We start from the raw sequence: 13,057 nt of genomic DNA on the forward strand, positions 1-13,057 counted from the left end.
AAACTGTGATTATGATTGATGATTTGTTATTTCTGTCTATACACATAATTATTGAATAAAGCGATAAAAAACCCATTGGGTATATTTTGATTTGTTGTGTATTACTCTAATTGTACTACAACACCCATGAAGTGAAATTCCCACCACACATTTGTCCTAACATCCTAAACACAATCTACATCAAACCTCTGTCACCAAAACCTGTCACCAAAACCTGTTCTGTCTGCTTCTCCTCAGTGGCTGGAGCAATTGCACACAAGCATTGACCATTAGCATATGCACCAAATAACGACGCCTGTTAATTCTATACAAGCTAATGTGACATCAACTCATAATAACCCATGTCTCATCAGTCACATTACTTATACCAATATCAAATATACATTGTTGGTTAATAATGGATAAATGTTTCTTGTTACTTCAACACTTAAATAATACACAATTTGAAATACATTGTGGGTGCATGGTTGGTAATGAATATGCTATTCAGCATTGTAAGTTTGGAATTCATGCCCCACCTAGATATGCAATCAATACCCGTTGTACCCGTTGTCAGAGTACCTGTAGTACCGCCAGGGTCTGTGTCCCTTTTATAACTATACATGGATATCTTTGTATCTGTCTGTCTGAACTGTCTGTGTCCCTGTTATATGGAGATCCATGATCATCATCATTATATTCCCATATGGGACCCGTTGTAATCTGCCTGTCTGTGTCCCTGTCTGTTTCCCATGCATATATGGAGATCTCTGTAACTGTCTGTTATGAAGTGCAACATAGTTATAACCTGTCACCTTGCTGGCTTCCACTCTCATGAGAAGTGAAAAACATAAAGAGGAAGAGGAACTTAGTAAGAGGAACTTACTGCTGAATCATTTTAAAATATAAAAAATAAAATTCTACTGCAGTATCTAATGGATAGCCTACTTGTTGACATTCCATATGTTCCACTTCCAATGTTCCATTCCATACTTGAATAATTGTTCACATTTAAGCAAGTAGTGCATATAGCTTAGTATACTAATACTATAGTGTAATGTTCAGCTGATTATTGTGATTATTGTGTAAAGTATTATCCTATATATTAAAATTTGCTAATGGGAGGACCACGTCATCAGGCATAACCTCAATGTGTCGTCATGGCATCCAGTGCAAAATGTAAATAATAATGTTTTAAAATGTTAATAATTTTTCTGTTGCTAGCTATTTGATCACATGCATTCAATTGGCCTGAATTGTATGCCGTCCGATTTTGTGAGGAAGACAAAACCCCCAAACAACATAATTAGTAAACTCCACTCAGAAAGACAGTGTTTCATTTGTTTGTCTTTCCTCATAGCAAAAGGAAACCATGTCCTTTCTGCACATATTAATATGCTATGCTGTTGTAATGCATTTAAATTGCTCAACTAAATATTTGTCCTGTAAATGATTAGTGTAGGTCCTGAGTTTCGTTATTTATGCAACATACAGTAATGATGACACGTTGACAGCTTTGTCACGCCCTGACTTTGCCCCTCCTTCCCATTGAGCTACAGTATACTAATACCGTAAAGGTGACACTGGAGTCTCCACCAAGCACACTACCTCAGACTGCAACAGACTTTTTATCTCTCGGTCAGTGATTCTCAAACAGGACACAGCAGGACTGTTCCAAACTATCTTAAGAAAGTAAGTATAATCTTAATTAAACTTCAGGCTTTATTTGTTGGGATAAAATAGGGACAGACAAGGCAAGGGAAGAAGCATGGGAAAATAAGTAAGTAATAATTTAAATACTTTCACCACCTTTAACACCTGGTAGTGGTAGCTAATAGTATCATTTGAGTATACTTATATACTCAAATGTGTTAATGCATTTGCAAATGGAGCAGTAAATGTATAGTCGATTATCCAATGATATTCAAACATTTTACACTGTCTTTTTGTTGTTGCCTCTTTTCCAAGAACCTCATAATGAAATGTAATATGAACAAAGAGCCTGTAACAATATTGTTATGTGCGGGAGTGTATATGTTTGTACATTTGATACATATGCACCTGCACCCACAAGTGAATATGTGAATATGTGTGGAAATAATGAATGTAATATGTGTGAATCTCTCTCAGTTTTATTTACGTGTACTTGCTAGTTGCTGTGTAAATTGACAATCTTGAATGAGTTCAATGCTACCCAGAGAACAAGTGAGTTTGTGTTTGTGCTGTGTGTGAGTCTTTGTGTGTAGTACTGTATGTTAGCGTAGCAGATTCTTCTCAGTTTGCATGCATAGGATTGTCTGTGGTACAGCATATATGGCTGTCAATCTGCTACTGCAAACCTCTCACCCTAAATGACGTGAGAGCTTTATCAATTTATGTGGTACACCCACATACACATACCTTGCAAGCTACATAACACCCACATATAGTACAGTGCTTATGTTTTATTTCCTCGTACAAACACAGCAGACCAGACCTTTTTAGCTTGACTTGATTATCTTGATTTGAATAGCTAACTTGATAGGCAACATAACATTCCTCTTGTCTCACTCTTTGTTTTTGGAGTGGTGCAACCATTCCCTTACGGAGCTATGTGTGTGGCTGGCTGGGTAGCTGGCTGGGTAGCTGGGTGGGTGGGTATGAGCACGAAAACAGTACAGTACAGTACAGTACAGTACAGTACAGTACAGTACAGTACAGTACAGTACAGTACAGTACAGTACAGTACAGTACAGTACAGTACAGTACAGTACAGTACAGTGAGCCCCACACGGTAACGCTGTCATTTCTCTGCCGTTTCGGACGTGGGGCGGCTCGCCGGAATCGGCCAGGCACCCTGGCCGTGATCCTGTGGGTCTGGAACTTCAGGGGACCCCCACATGGAGTTGCACCACTCATTTCACACGGGTGTGATTTTTTAGCTTGATTTGATGATCTTGATTTGAACATACACCACTCAGGCAACATAACTGCACATTTCTCTCACCTTTGCCTAATTGCGAATTCAGTGAGCACTTACTATGAGACCTAGCAGATCATGTCTGTGTGTGTGTGTGTGTGTGTGTCTGTCTGTCTGTGTGTCTGTCTGTCTGTCTGTCTGTCTGTCCCGCTTTTGTGCCCATATATGGAGCTGAGTGATTACGTCACCATGACTCCGCCATAACCATATAAGGAGTCCCCAAAGCAGCTACACGTCCAAAACCCAAATATGTACGAGCTGCGTTCGCTTCCCGCGTTTGCGCGTCTTACTGGTTTATAACCTCATAATCAAACCCTGAAACCCAATGTGTTTTATGACGTTATAGATTATATTAGGCAATAGTGAGACAAATGATCCCTAGGGCAGCAGGAGTGTGTGTGATAAGTGGCTTATTACTCAAGCTAAAATCATCCACCACAACCTCAAGCTACTGTAACTCAACAGTGTGCACATTGGAATCCCCCACCCTTCCCTATGACCGCTTAAGTTCCAGGAACGACTTCTAGTGATATGCTGAGACTGTCAAAGAGTGCTATGTCACCAAACCTGCTAGCTGGGAAACACATTCCCCAAAACTCGGTTACAACTAAACAATGCTCTATAGTAGCATTATTGCGAACGCAGTGATTGCGAACACAGTGAGCACTTACTATGAGACCTAGCAGATCATGTCTGTCTGTCTGTCTGTCTGTCTGTCTGTCTGTCTGTCTGTCTGTCTGTCTGTCTGTCTGTCTGTCCCGCTTTTGTGCCCATATATGGAGCTGAGTGATTTGTGTCACCATGACTCAGCCATAACCATATAAGGAGTCCCCAAAGCAGCTATACGTCCAAAACCCAAATATGTACGAGCTGCGTTCGCTTCCCGCGTTTGCGCGTCTTACTGGTGAACATTCTAAGGTTACTCTTATGCGGGCTCTGAATAAATATATCAATAGACTATTGAGAATTACACTAGATACTACTGGCAGTTGGAGATCCATGCCCCCCATATTTGTGATGTCATAACAGGCCAGCTCCATATATGGAGTCTGGGCAGGGGCCCTTTCCCCACCCGGCTATGCAATACCCGTTGTACCCGTGTTAGAGTACCCGTTCCACCCATCTGTCTGTGTCCCTTTTATGCCCATATATGGAGATTAAAGTATCTGTCTTTGTGTCAGGCATGCTCAAATATGGAGTGTTCTGATGTCAGAACAGGCCAGTGTGCAGACCCCACCTAAATGTGTGTGACGGTGTGTCCTGCCCACCCAATCAAAAGTTATGGAGAATATTTATTTGTAGCCAATATAAAACATACCACAAAATATCAGTACCATTTAGCAGTTCTGATTGGGTGGGCATTTTTTGAGAAATTGAACGCATCTGAACACTGTTTGTCAAGTGCTGTTAACCAACAGGAAGTGGCGTGCACATAGACACTGGTGGCCCAGATAGATAATCTGAGATGATAGCATAGTTTTCTATGCATTTCGGGAGATTATTACACTATGCGGTGCTTGCATGGATGCCCCCCCATATATTCGTCCTGCCCACCCTAGTGGGCCAGGCTACAGCCGGCCGGCCTTGCTGGGGGTGTGGAACGTGTGTGTCGAATTTGAAGTCGTGGGGCGAAGGGTTCTTGAGTTACGTGCATTACAGATGTACATGCGTACAGACATTCAGGTGGTGCATTTATAGATAGATGGCCATAAAAGCAATTGGAAAGAGCAGGAACAACTGGGATGCATATATAAAATCCAGGTAACCAAAAAAACTGAACAAATTGCGTCTGATCCTGTTAATTTTCTCTTTAAAGAAATGCATAACTGCCCCAGGCAAGATAAGGCCACTGCAGCAACCAAGAAGAACATTTACAAAAAGGTTTTCAAACCAAATGCAATAAGTTTGCTAAATACTAAACACTGCCCGTTATTACTTGTGCGCAAGCAGAGCGCACAAGTACTGAGATCGGCTGGGTACTGTCATGGTCTGCTCTACAGACCATGTCTCCACGTCAGCCACTCCCACTCTCCATTCCCTCTCTCAGTCATTGTCACACACCTGTTTCCACCCCCTCTTCAGCCCAACAGTGCCATGCCCATTCCACACCTGAGAACACTTCTGCAATCACCCTGCTCCCTATAAGACTGGACTCATTCCACGAACACACTGTCAGAACATACACTGTTGTCCCTGAGCTCTTGTTGTTCCTAGCGTTGCACACCGAAGGTTTGAGTTTTGGACTTGCTACGTGGTGCCTTTTGAAAGGTTTGAATTTTGGACTTTCTGTTGAAGGCTTTATGCTTTTGAAGAGTTTAGCATTTTGGGCGTTCCTGTTTTTTTTCTGAATGCAGCTATACTGCTAACTTTTGTTGTAAGCCTCACCTTGTTTAATTTAATTAATCAGTTAATTGAACTTGCTCTTGTCCTGCATTTGGGTCCTACCCTTTGTCTCACCGTGACAGGTACATGTGTATGTCTGTCGGGGTATGTCTGTGTCCTCTCTTGTTTAAGACCGTAGCCCAATCAGGGACTAGCATCTCTGGCAACGTCATTATGTCGTCATTACAATATATCCTATTCATACATTTTTTAAGCGTGATGCCAATGGTGAGCGCACGTCATAGTGCACTCTGCTTGCGCACAAGTAGGCCATACATGGTCTACTTATGTGCAAGGCGCAAGTTAGCAGCTCGACGGAATGCATTTCTAGTTGTTGTCTGTAGTGTGCATGTTGTGTTTTACTGTTATTCATTTATTGTGATCTGTTTTAACCAACAAATGACGTCAAAGGAAGATTTCCACATGTTGGACAATATTATCTTATCTTATCATGGCTTGTTGTGACTTGTGAGTAAGTCTCTCAATTCTATAGTCTTTACTCTCTCTGTCCTCCGTCCTCAGACTGACCTGCAGAATGGAAAAGGGAGATATCGCGGCACCTCCCTACCCTGGACCCCCTCTGAACCTCAATGAAGCTGTCTATCCTCCCCCGCCTATGTACCCAGGTGACTGAACAGAGACATGCATGAGTGCCTTTTTTAAGGGACCAAGAAGAAGTCACAAAGTGACTTGTCACTTATTGTTTTTGTGTTTTTTAAGGGACCAAGAAGTCACAAAGTGATTTTGGTCACTTATTGTTTTTGTGGGTTTTTTTCCTACTTCTTCTCCTTCTTCTTCTGCCAAAAATAGCAGTTCTGGCTGAACCGTGCAGTCGGTTTTCGTGAAATGCAGGAATCTGGTAGAGGCCCGGGCCATGCCAAACGGTGACTATGCAAAGCCCATGACCTTTGGTCAAAGGGTGGTGCTATAGCACTCAATTGAAAATGCAAACTTTGAACGTGCATAGCTCATGAACTGTTTGACCGTTGGCAATGACACTTTGATACACATGTGTCTCCTCATGCCGAACAACTTTCGTGTTCTGACTTTTGACCTTGACCTTTAGATCACCCGCCATTTTGAATTATATGAAAAACAGTTGTATCTCCTCCCAGGATCTTTGATCAAAATCTTTTTACAGTCTATGATCAAAATGCACAAACGTCTACACGTGAACTTTGGACCTATACAGACAAAAGAATCGTAGTACTTTTTTTTTTTTAAGTGAAAAGCTTTTATGAGCCAATGAAAATTGCTGGTTTGTGAAAATTCTTCTTCTGCCCCTAATACATACATGCAGCATCATGTTAAAGGTAGAGTAAGTGATTTCACTCAAACCTTAGGTTTCGTTTTTGGCTGTGGGACCTAAGCCTTCGTCCAATCAGGATAGAGAGTCAAAAACGAAACCTAAGGTTTTTTGACCCCCAGGGGTTAACTGGGGACAGGGAGGAACTCCTTATATGGTCAGCACACTCTATAGTAGAGAGGATTATCACAACAAAACAAAAAAATAAGTGATATTTGAATTAAGTGAAATCACCTACTCTACCTTTAAAAACAAAACACACCCTGCATTAAACCCTACTTATTCAAATATACTGTAACCTATTGAACTATCAATGTCCCATACAATTCTTCATGTAATTCTATAATTAATAATAAATGTCTTTCTTGGTTAAATTGTCTCCTCAGGTCCACAGCCTGGACCATATGGGGCAACACAATATCCTGTACATCCTGGTGAGCATTAACCCTACCCCTCAACGCCTATATTTCAATTCATCAAAGACCTGCTCTGCAGCACTGTTTAATGCAATTTATTTGTGCGTGTTCTAAGTATTTTTTTGTTGAATTACTGATGAAAGTAGTAAAAAGTCAACAGTAGGCCTATGTATATCCATAAGTTAAGCACGCTAGCAGACAATACAGTAGTTCTGTCTTTCAATCATTTTATTATTATATTTTCACAATCTCATACAAGGATTCGCCGGCTACTTTCTAATGTTTTGATAATTCGTGCGACAGATGTATGCATATGACGGCATAGAGTTTCATGTGACGAGCTTAAACTAGTGCATTTAAGAAGATGATCAGGTAATATAACTGTGAAAATAATAATAATAAAATGATTGAAAGAAAGAACTGCTAGCGTGCTGCTTGCTTATTTTATGGATACATACTGTTGACTTTTACTACTTTGTCATCAGTAATTCAACAAAAAATACACGCACAAATAAATTGCATTAGACAGTGCTGCAGGGCAGGTCTTTGTGCTGTCTTTGTACTGTAACCTATTGAACTATCAATGTCCCATACAATTCTTCATGTAATTCTATAATTAATAATAAATGTCTTTCTTGGTTAAATTGTCTCCTCAGGTCCACAGCCTGGACCATATGGGGCAACACAATACCCTGTACATCCTGGTGAGCATTAACCCTACCCCTCAACGCCTATATTTCAATTCATCAAAGACCTGCTCTGCAGCACTGTTTAATGCAATTTATTTGTGCGTGTTCTAAGTATTTTTTTGTTGAATTACTGATGAAAGTAGTAAAAAGTCAACAGTAGGCCTATGTATATCCATAAGTTAAGCAAGCAGCACGCTAGCAGACAATACAGTAGTTCTGTCTTTCAATCATTTTATTATTATATTTTCACAATCTCATACAAGGATTCGCCGGCTACTTTCTAATGTTTTGATAATTCGTGCGACAGATGTATGCATATGACGGCATAGAGTTTCATGTGACGAGCTTAAACTAGTGCATTTAAGAAGATGATCAGGTAATATAACTGTGAAAATAATAATAATAAAATTATTGAAAGAAAGAACTGCTAGCGTGCTGCTTGCTTATTTTATGGATACATACTGTTGACTTTTACTACTTTGTCATCAGTAATTCAACAAAAAATACACGCACAAATAAATTGCATTAGACAGTGCTGCAGGGCAGGTCTTTGTGCAACCGCTGCATTGAGACATGGGCCCCCTCAACACCCCCACCACCCACTCCACTGTTTACATTGAGACATAGGCCCCCTCAACACCCCACCACCCACTCCACTGTTTACATTGAGACATAGGCCCCCTCAACACCCCACCACCCACTCCACTGTTTACATTGAGACATAGGCCCCCTCAACACCCCACCACCCACTCCACTGTTTACATTGAGACATAGGCCCCCTCAACACCCCACCACCCACTCCACTGTTTACATTGAGACATAGACCCCCTCAACACCCCCACCACCCACGCCACTGTTTACATTCAGTCAATGTATGAACAATCCAAGTTTCACCTGTCTCCACCCACACCACTTGCTTAGCAGGAAAAACAAGGTGGTATCATTCACTTCACAGTATCCCTGTCTCTCCTTTGAATCTATATTTGTATTTTATTCTCACTCCACAACTAAAAAAAAAAAAGAAGTTATACAATGGATTGTATATGGAATTGTTACATGGAATACTGGATGTCACACAAAAATCATGAGTCACATAACGTTATGTCCTAATGAATCCAGCTGGTGCATTGATTTTAAGCGACGGTAGACAGTGGTGGACAAAGTACTGAACCCCAGTAGGCTACTTGAGCCAAAGTATACAGATACTCCCGGTCAAATATTACTCAACATGTGAAAGTTGCTCTGTCAAATTAGTTATGAGTTAAAATACTGAAGTACTTGCTTTACAAATGGTACAATACACGTACAATTTACAAAGTACATTTTTCTATAATTAATTTGCTGTATGAAATTCTTGACATCTCCCAAATATAAAATAAATAAAAGATCTACTAGCTCACAATAATGCGTCACATCGCGATGCATTGAGTGCTTTCATTATATTAGAAATGGGGCTTATAAGTGGTAATTTCATAATGCCTACTCCCTAGAAATGTAGTGGAATTAAAATTATTTGTCTTTGAAATGTTGTGGAGTGAAAGTCTTTACGTATACAAAAGTAAAACAGATATTCTAAGAATGTTATTTAAAAACAGTACAAACTAAATCTACTTTGTTAATGTCCACCACTGACGGTAGTAGTAACTAGTGTGTCCTTGTTCCTACAGCAGCAGTCCCTGTAGTTACACAACAGGTTACACAGGTTGTAGTGATACAGCCATATGGACAGCTGCATGATGTTCCCGGACAGGTGAAGTGTCCCCACTGTCAGGCCAGTGTCGTCACAAGGACCTCCCATACAAATGGCCTGCTCACCTGGCTGATCTGTGGCGTACTTGGAATCTTTATGTGAGTGTAGTAGTCCCCTCAAAAATAACTCTCACACAAAGACACATGCCCACACACACACACACACACACACACACACACACACACACACACACACACACACACACACACACACACACACAGTATATTGCTTAGTCTATTACCTTTTACACACAGTATATTGCTTAGTCTATTACCTTTTTTGTCATCTAATCTTGTCTTCTGCCTTTCTTAAACCAAAGCAAACAATGCTCTTGTTTTTTTTTTTAGATGCTGGCCTTGCTGTTTCATCCCATTCTGTGTTGACGCTTGCAAGGATGTGGAACATGCCTGTCCTCAATGCAACACCGTCATACACATCTATAAACGGATGTGAAGCAGGAGAGAAGCCCGGCTAAACTATCCCTGTTTAACTTTAACACACTCCAGTGGTTCCCAATGTGGGGCCCATGACACACTTGGAGGTGTGCCAAAGCTCACACAGACCATGTCTGTAAGGATGTTGTCCAAAAACAGGTTTCACAAAATTACAACTTTCTTTAATCCACTGTATGTATCTTCTAATAATATCAAACAAACTTATCATACAATCTTTTTTTTTATGTTTAAAAAATAGTGAAACTAGTAGGTTTATTAAGCTCACAATGCGCCACGATGCTATTGTCACAAAATGGTGTGCGTGTGCGCACTTGCGGGGGCTTACAAGGGGAATTGGGAACTGACATACTCGACTATACTCAAACATTGCCCAACTAAGTATGTTTGAACAGCTTTACAAGTGCACCCGCCCCGTACAAGTAAATCAATATGGCATGATAAATGCACCCTTTTTAAGTGGTGCAACCACTTCTACATCCAGCTTTGTCCGTGTACCTGTGTACCTGTGTGTGTGTGTGTGTCTTTGAGCACGAGTATGTTACGTATTTATACCAGTAGGGGGAGCCAGAAACAGAGAGAGGGGTAGTGCTGTGTCTGTAATGAGGGGGGGGGGGGGGGGGGGAATTGCACCACTTGGTTCACACAGGTGTGATTATTATTATTTTTTAGCAAAAGGCTAACCTCAGAAGGCTAGTGACAGGTGCGTAGGGCAATAGAGCATATATTAAAAAGGGTATTTTTTATATTTACTTTTTTGTTATATATATATAATCAAATATCGGCAAGTGTCTGACAGTGTGCAGAAACTTTTCTTTTTATGATAAATACACCCGCCCCATGCAAGTAAATCCATTGTTGGCTAATCAGTATAGTCTCTGCGGTTGAATTGAGCAGAGCACCTGTCCTGATCGGGTACTTTCCATGAGGCAATGTTAAAAGTTTGTACATGCACGCACGGTCACACACACACACACACACACACAAAGTAAAGTTTTATGGTTTTATGATTTGTTAGTTTTTCTCTGACCACTGTAACTGCTATTCAAATCAATATCCTCAAACAAGAGAATGATTAACCAAACAGAGCATTTTTGCACTTCAGTGATCTCAGTAATATACCTCCTTTAAAAGAGGGAAAAAATACATTCATCAACACATTACTTAAAAAATTATATTATTGTCCATAACTGCTGAAAGGGAAGCTTTATGGGTAGCAGGATGGAATTGCACAGTAATGACAGGAAATTATAGTCTGTCAGTTGTTCACTGACGGTGACGGACCATACCTATATGGTACTGTATGTAGCCTACTTGTTATATAAATGTACAGTGTAAATATCTTGCATTCAAAAGCAGCTAGATTTACAATCCTCTAAAATTTCTACTGTTGTATTGGTCATATAAGTGTTTGTTTATGCAGAGCTTGGGTGAGTTTACTGTGAGCTGGGGTGTTGGGTAACATGGTGGATTACACTGACATCTGAAGTGGAATACTTTAAATTGGTGATTAGTATTACCCTGCCCCCACACCAGTTCGTCATTAGTATTACCCAGCCCCCGCACATGTTCCTGAATCCTCTCCTAGAAATGTGCCACAAAATGTATTTTCAACTGATAAAGGATGACGTGCAACCGGTCGAAATGATATATCAGTCATGTCGACCCATTTTTATTCTTTTTATTTTAATTAATATTTATTTTTACTTTTTGTACTTTCATATTTTGAACAACAAAAACATGAAATATGGCCTCATGCTGAACATTTTACCTCCCTCTCAGATAGAACAAGGGCCCTCTGTCTTTTTAGTAAAGCAACTGCTCACATTTTAATTTGTTATTTGCAATTGAACAGCAGACCATTAAGCAGCTTGTCCAGACCATATCACCCAACCGTATAATCACAGTTGCCATCACCACAATGTAAATAGGATCGAGCAGATGAAACATCTTGCCATGGTTTTGATTTGATTATCTCGAGGTACTGGATTTGGGTCTTTTTATGGCTCGTGAAAGCAGCGAAAACTAAACTGTTGATCTCCTGTCTTAATTCTTCACAATATGGTGGTTGTTATATATGCCCCTGCACTACAATACCGTATAAACATAGTTTTGTGCAAGGGGGGAAAAAGCAATGAATATGGACCACCAATGTAATCAAAAAGGTCAACCAAAGAATAAGATTCCTTTACAGGATCTCCTCACTGGTCAACAAAAACACCTTGAAGACCCTAACAGGAGCCCTCGTACAAGGTTTCCTTATACGCTTGCACCTCTAAGGCCCTTAAAACAAAGCTCCAGACTTCCAAAAACAAACTGGTCAGGCTACTACTTGGCCTCACTTCCCGAACCCACCTCACCCCTGTCCACTTTGACAGGCTGGAATGGCTTAGGGTTGACGATAGAGTACAGCACCTTGCAATGGGTCCACAAGATTCGCTACACCACCAAGATACCCATGTACCTGCCTAAATACTTCCTTAATGTCAACGAAGTCCACACCCACAACACCAGAGGGAGTTCAACAAACCATGTGCAACCCAGATTCGGCACAAACAAGGGATTAAATTCATTTCGATCCTATGCCACCAAAATGTGGAACGCCCTACAACAGTCATTAAGACATGCAAATCCCTTGACTCCTTCAAAACTGCTCTCAAAGGGCACCTACGGACGGCTGCAATTTGAAACTGGCCCCCGTAAAATCTGAATCCCCCACCCACCCCTGTTTCCCCTCACTATTATGTTTCTTTTCCCTTTTTACCTCCTATGATGATTTCTTTTTTACTATATAGTTGTGTATATTCGTACGTCTCTAAATGTTTTGATGAATTGAAAATGGTGGGCCCTATTGTAAACAAGTGTAATGCTTTATGGTGTCGTCCACTCACTGTTAACAGTTTTTGTATTGAGTTGAAGTGTACTGTAATTCTGCAAACTGTTAATAAATCAATCAATCAAAACCATCTCACGAATGCAATGCTGTTGTGTGCACCTCAAAGACAATGTTGGATTTGGCTACACCCCCAAATAAGTGTATGTTTCTCTCAAATAATATATACCAAAAATACTGATGTGATTCGTTATTGTGAAAAGCACAGATCAAGTTTGGCTATAAACAGAA

The 13,057-nt window shown here is 40.5% G+C and overlaps 1 protein-coding gene across 2 annotated transcripts; it reads left to right on the plus strand.

Moving 5' to 3' along the window:
- Positions 1 to 1,566: 1,566 nt before the first annotated feature.
- On the plus strand, positions 1,567 to 10,384 carry LOC308312897 (LITAF domain-containing protein-like). 2 transcript variants are annotated; one of them, XM_080759669.1, is made up of 5 exons: positions 1,567 to 1,671; positions 5,843 to 5,946; positions 7,013 to 7,060; positions 9,399 to 9,579; positions 9,829 to 10,384. In XM_080759669.1, the coding sequence occupies exons 2-5, from the start codon at positions 5,856 to 5,858 to the stop codon at positions 9,932 to 9,934; spliced, it is 426 nt and encodes a 141-aa protein (XP_080615795.1). In that variant the 5' UTR covers positions 1,567 to 1,671; positions 5,843 to 5,855; the 3' UTR covers positions 9,935 to 10,384. The 2 variants fall into 2 exon arrangements, with proteins under 2 accessions (XP_080615795.1, XP_080615796.1); XM_080759670.1 differs by having other exon boundaries at positions 9,402 to 9,579.
- The last annotated feature ends 2,673 nt before the right edge of the window (positions 10,385 to 13,057 follow it).

Source organism: Protomyctophum bolini (genome assembly GCF_963924005.1).
Source record: "Protomyctophum bolini genome assembly, chromosome: 3".
Lineage (NCBI taxonomy): Eukaryota > Metazoa > Chordata > Actinopteri > Myctophiformes > Myctophidae > Protomyctophum > Protomyctophum bolini.

Excerpts from the sequence above, each read along its gene's own strand:
- LOC308312897 (XM_080759669.1), top strand. The coding sequence starts at position 5,856 with ATGGAAAAGGGAGATATCGCGGCACCTCCCTACCCTGGACCCCCTCTG. Across the intron at positions 5,947-7,012 it reads TCCCCCGCCTATGTACCCAG|GTCCACAGCCTGGACCATAT; the intron begins GTGACTGAACAG and ends TTGTCTCCTCAG. Across the intron at positions 9,580-9,828 it reads GGCGTACTTGGAATCTTTAT|ATGCTGGCCTTGCTGTTTCA; the intron begins GTGAGTGTAGTA and ends TTTTTTTTTTAG.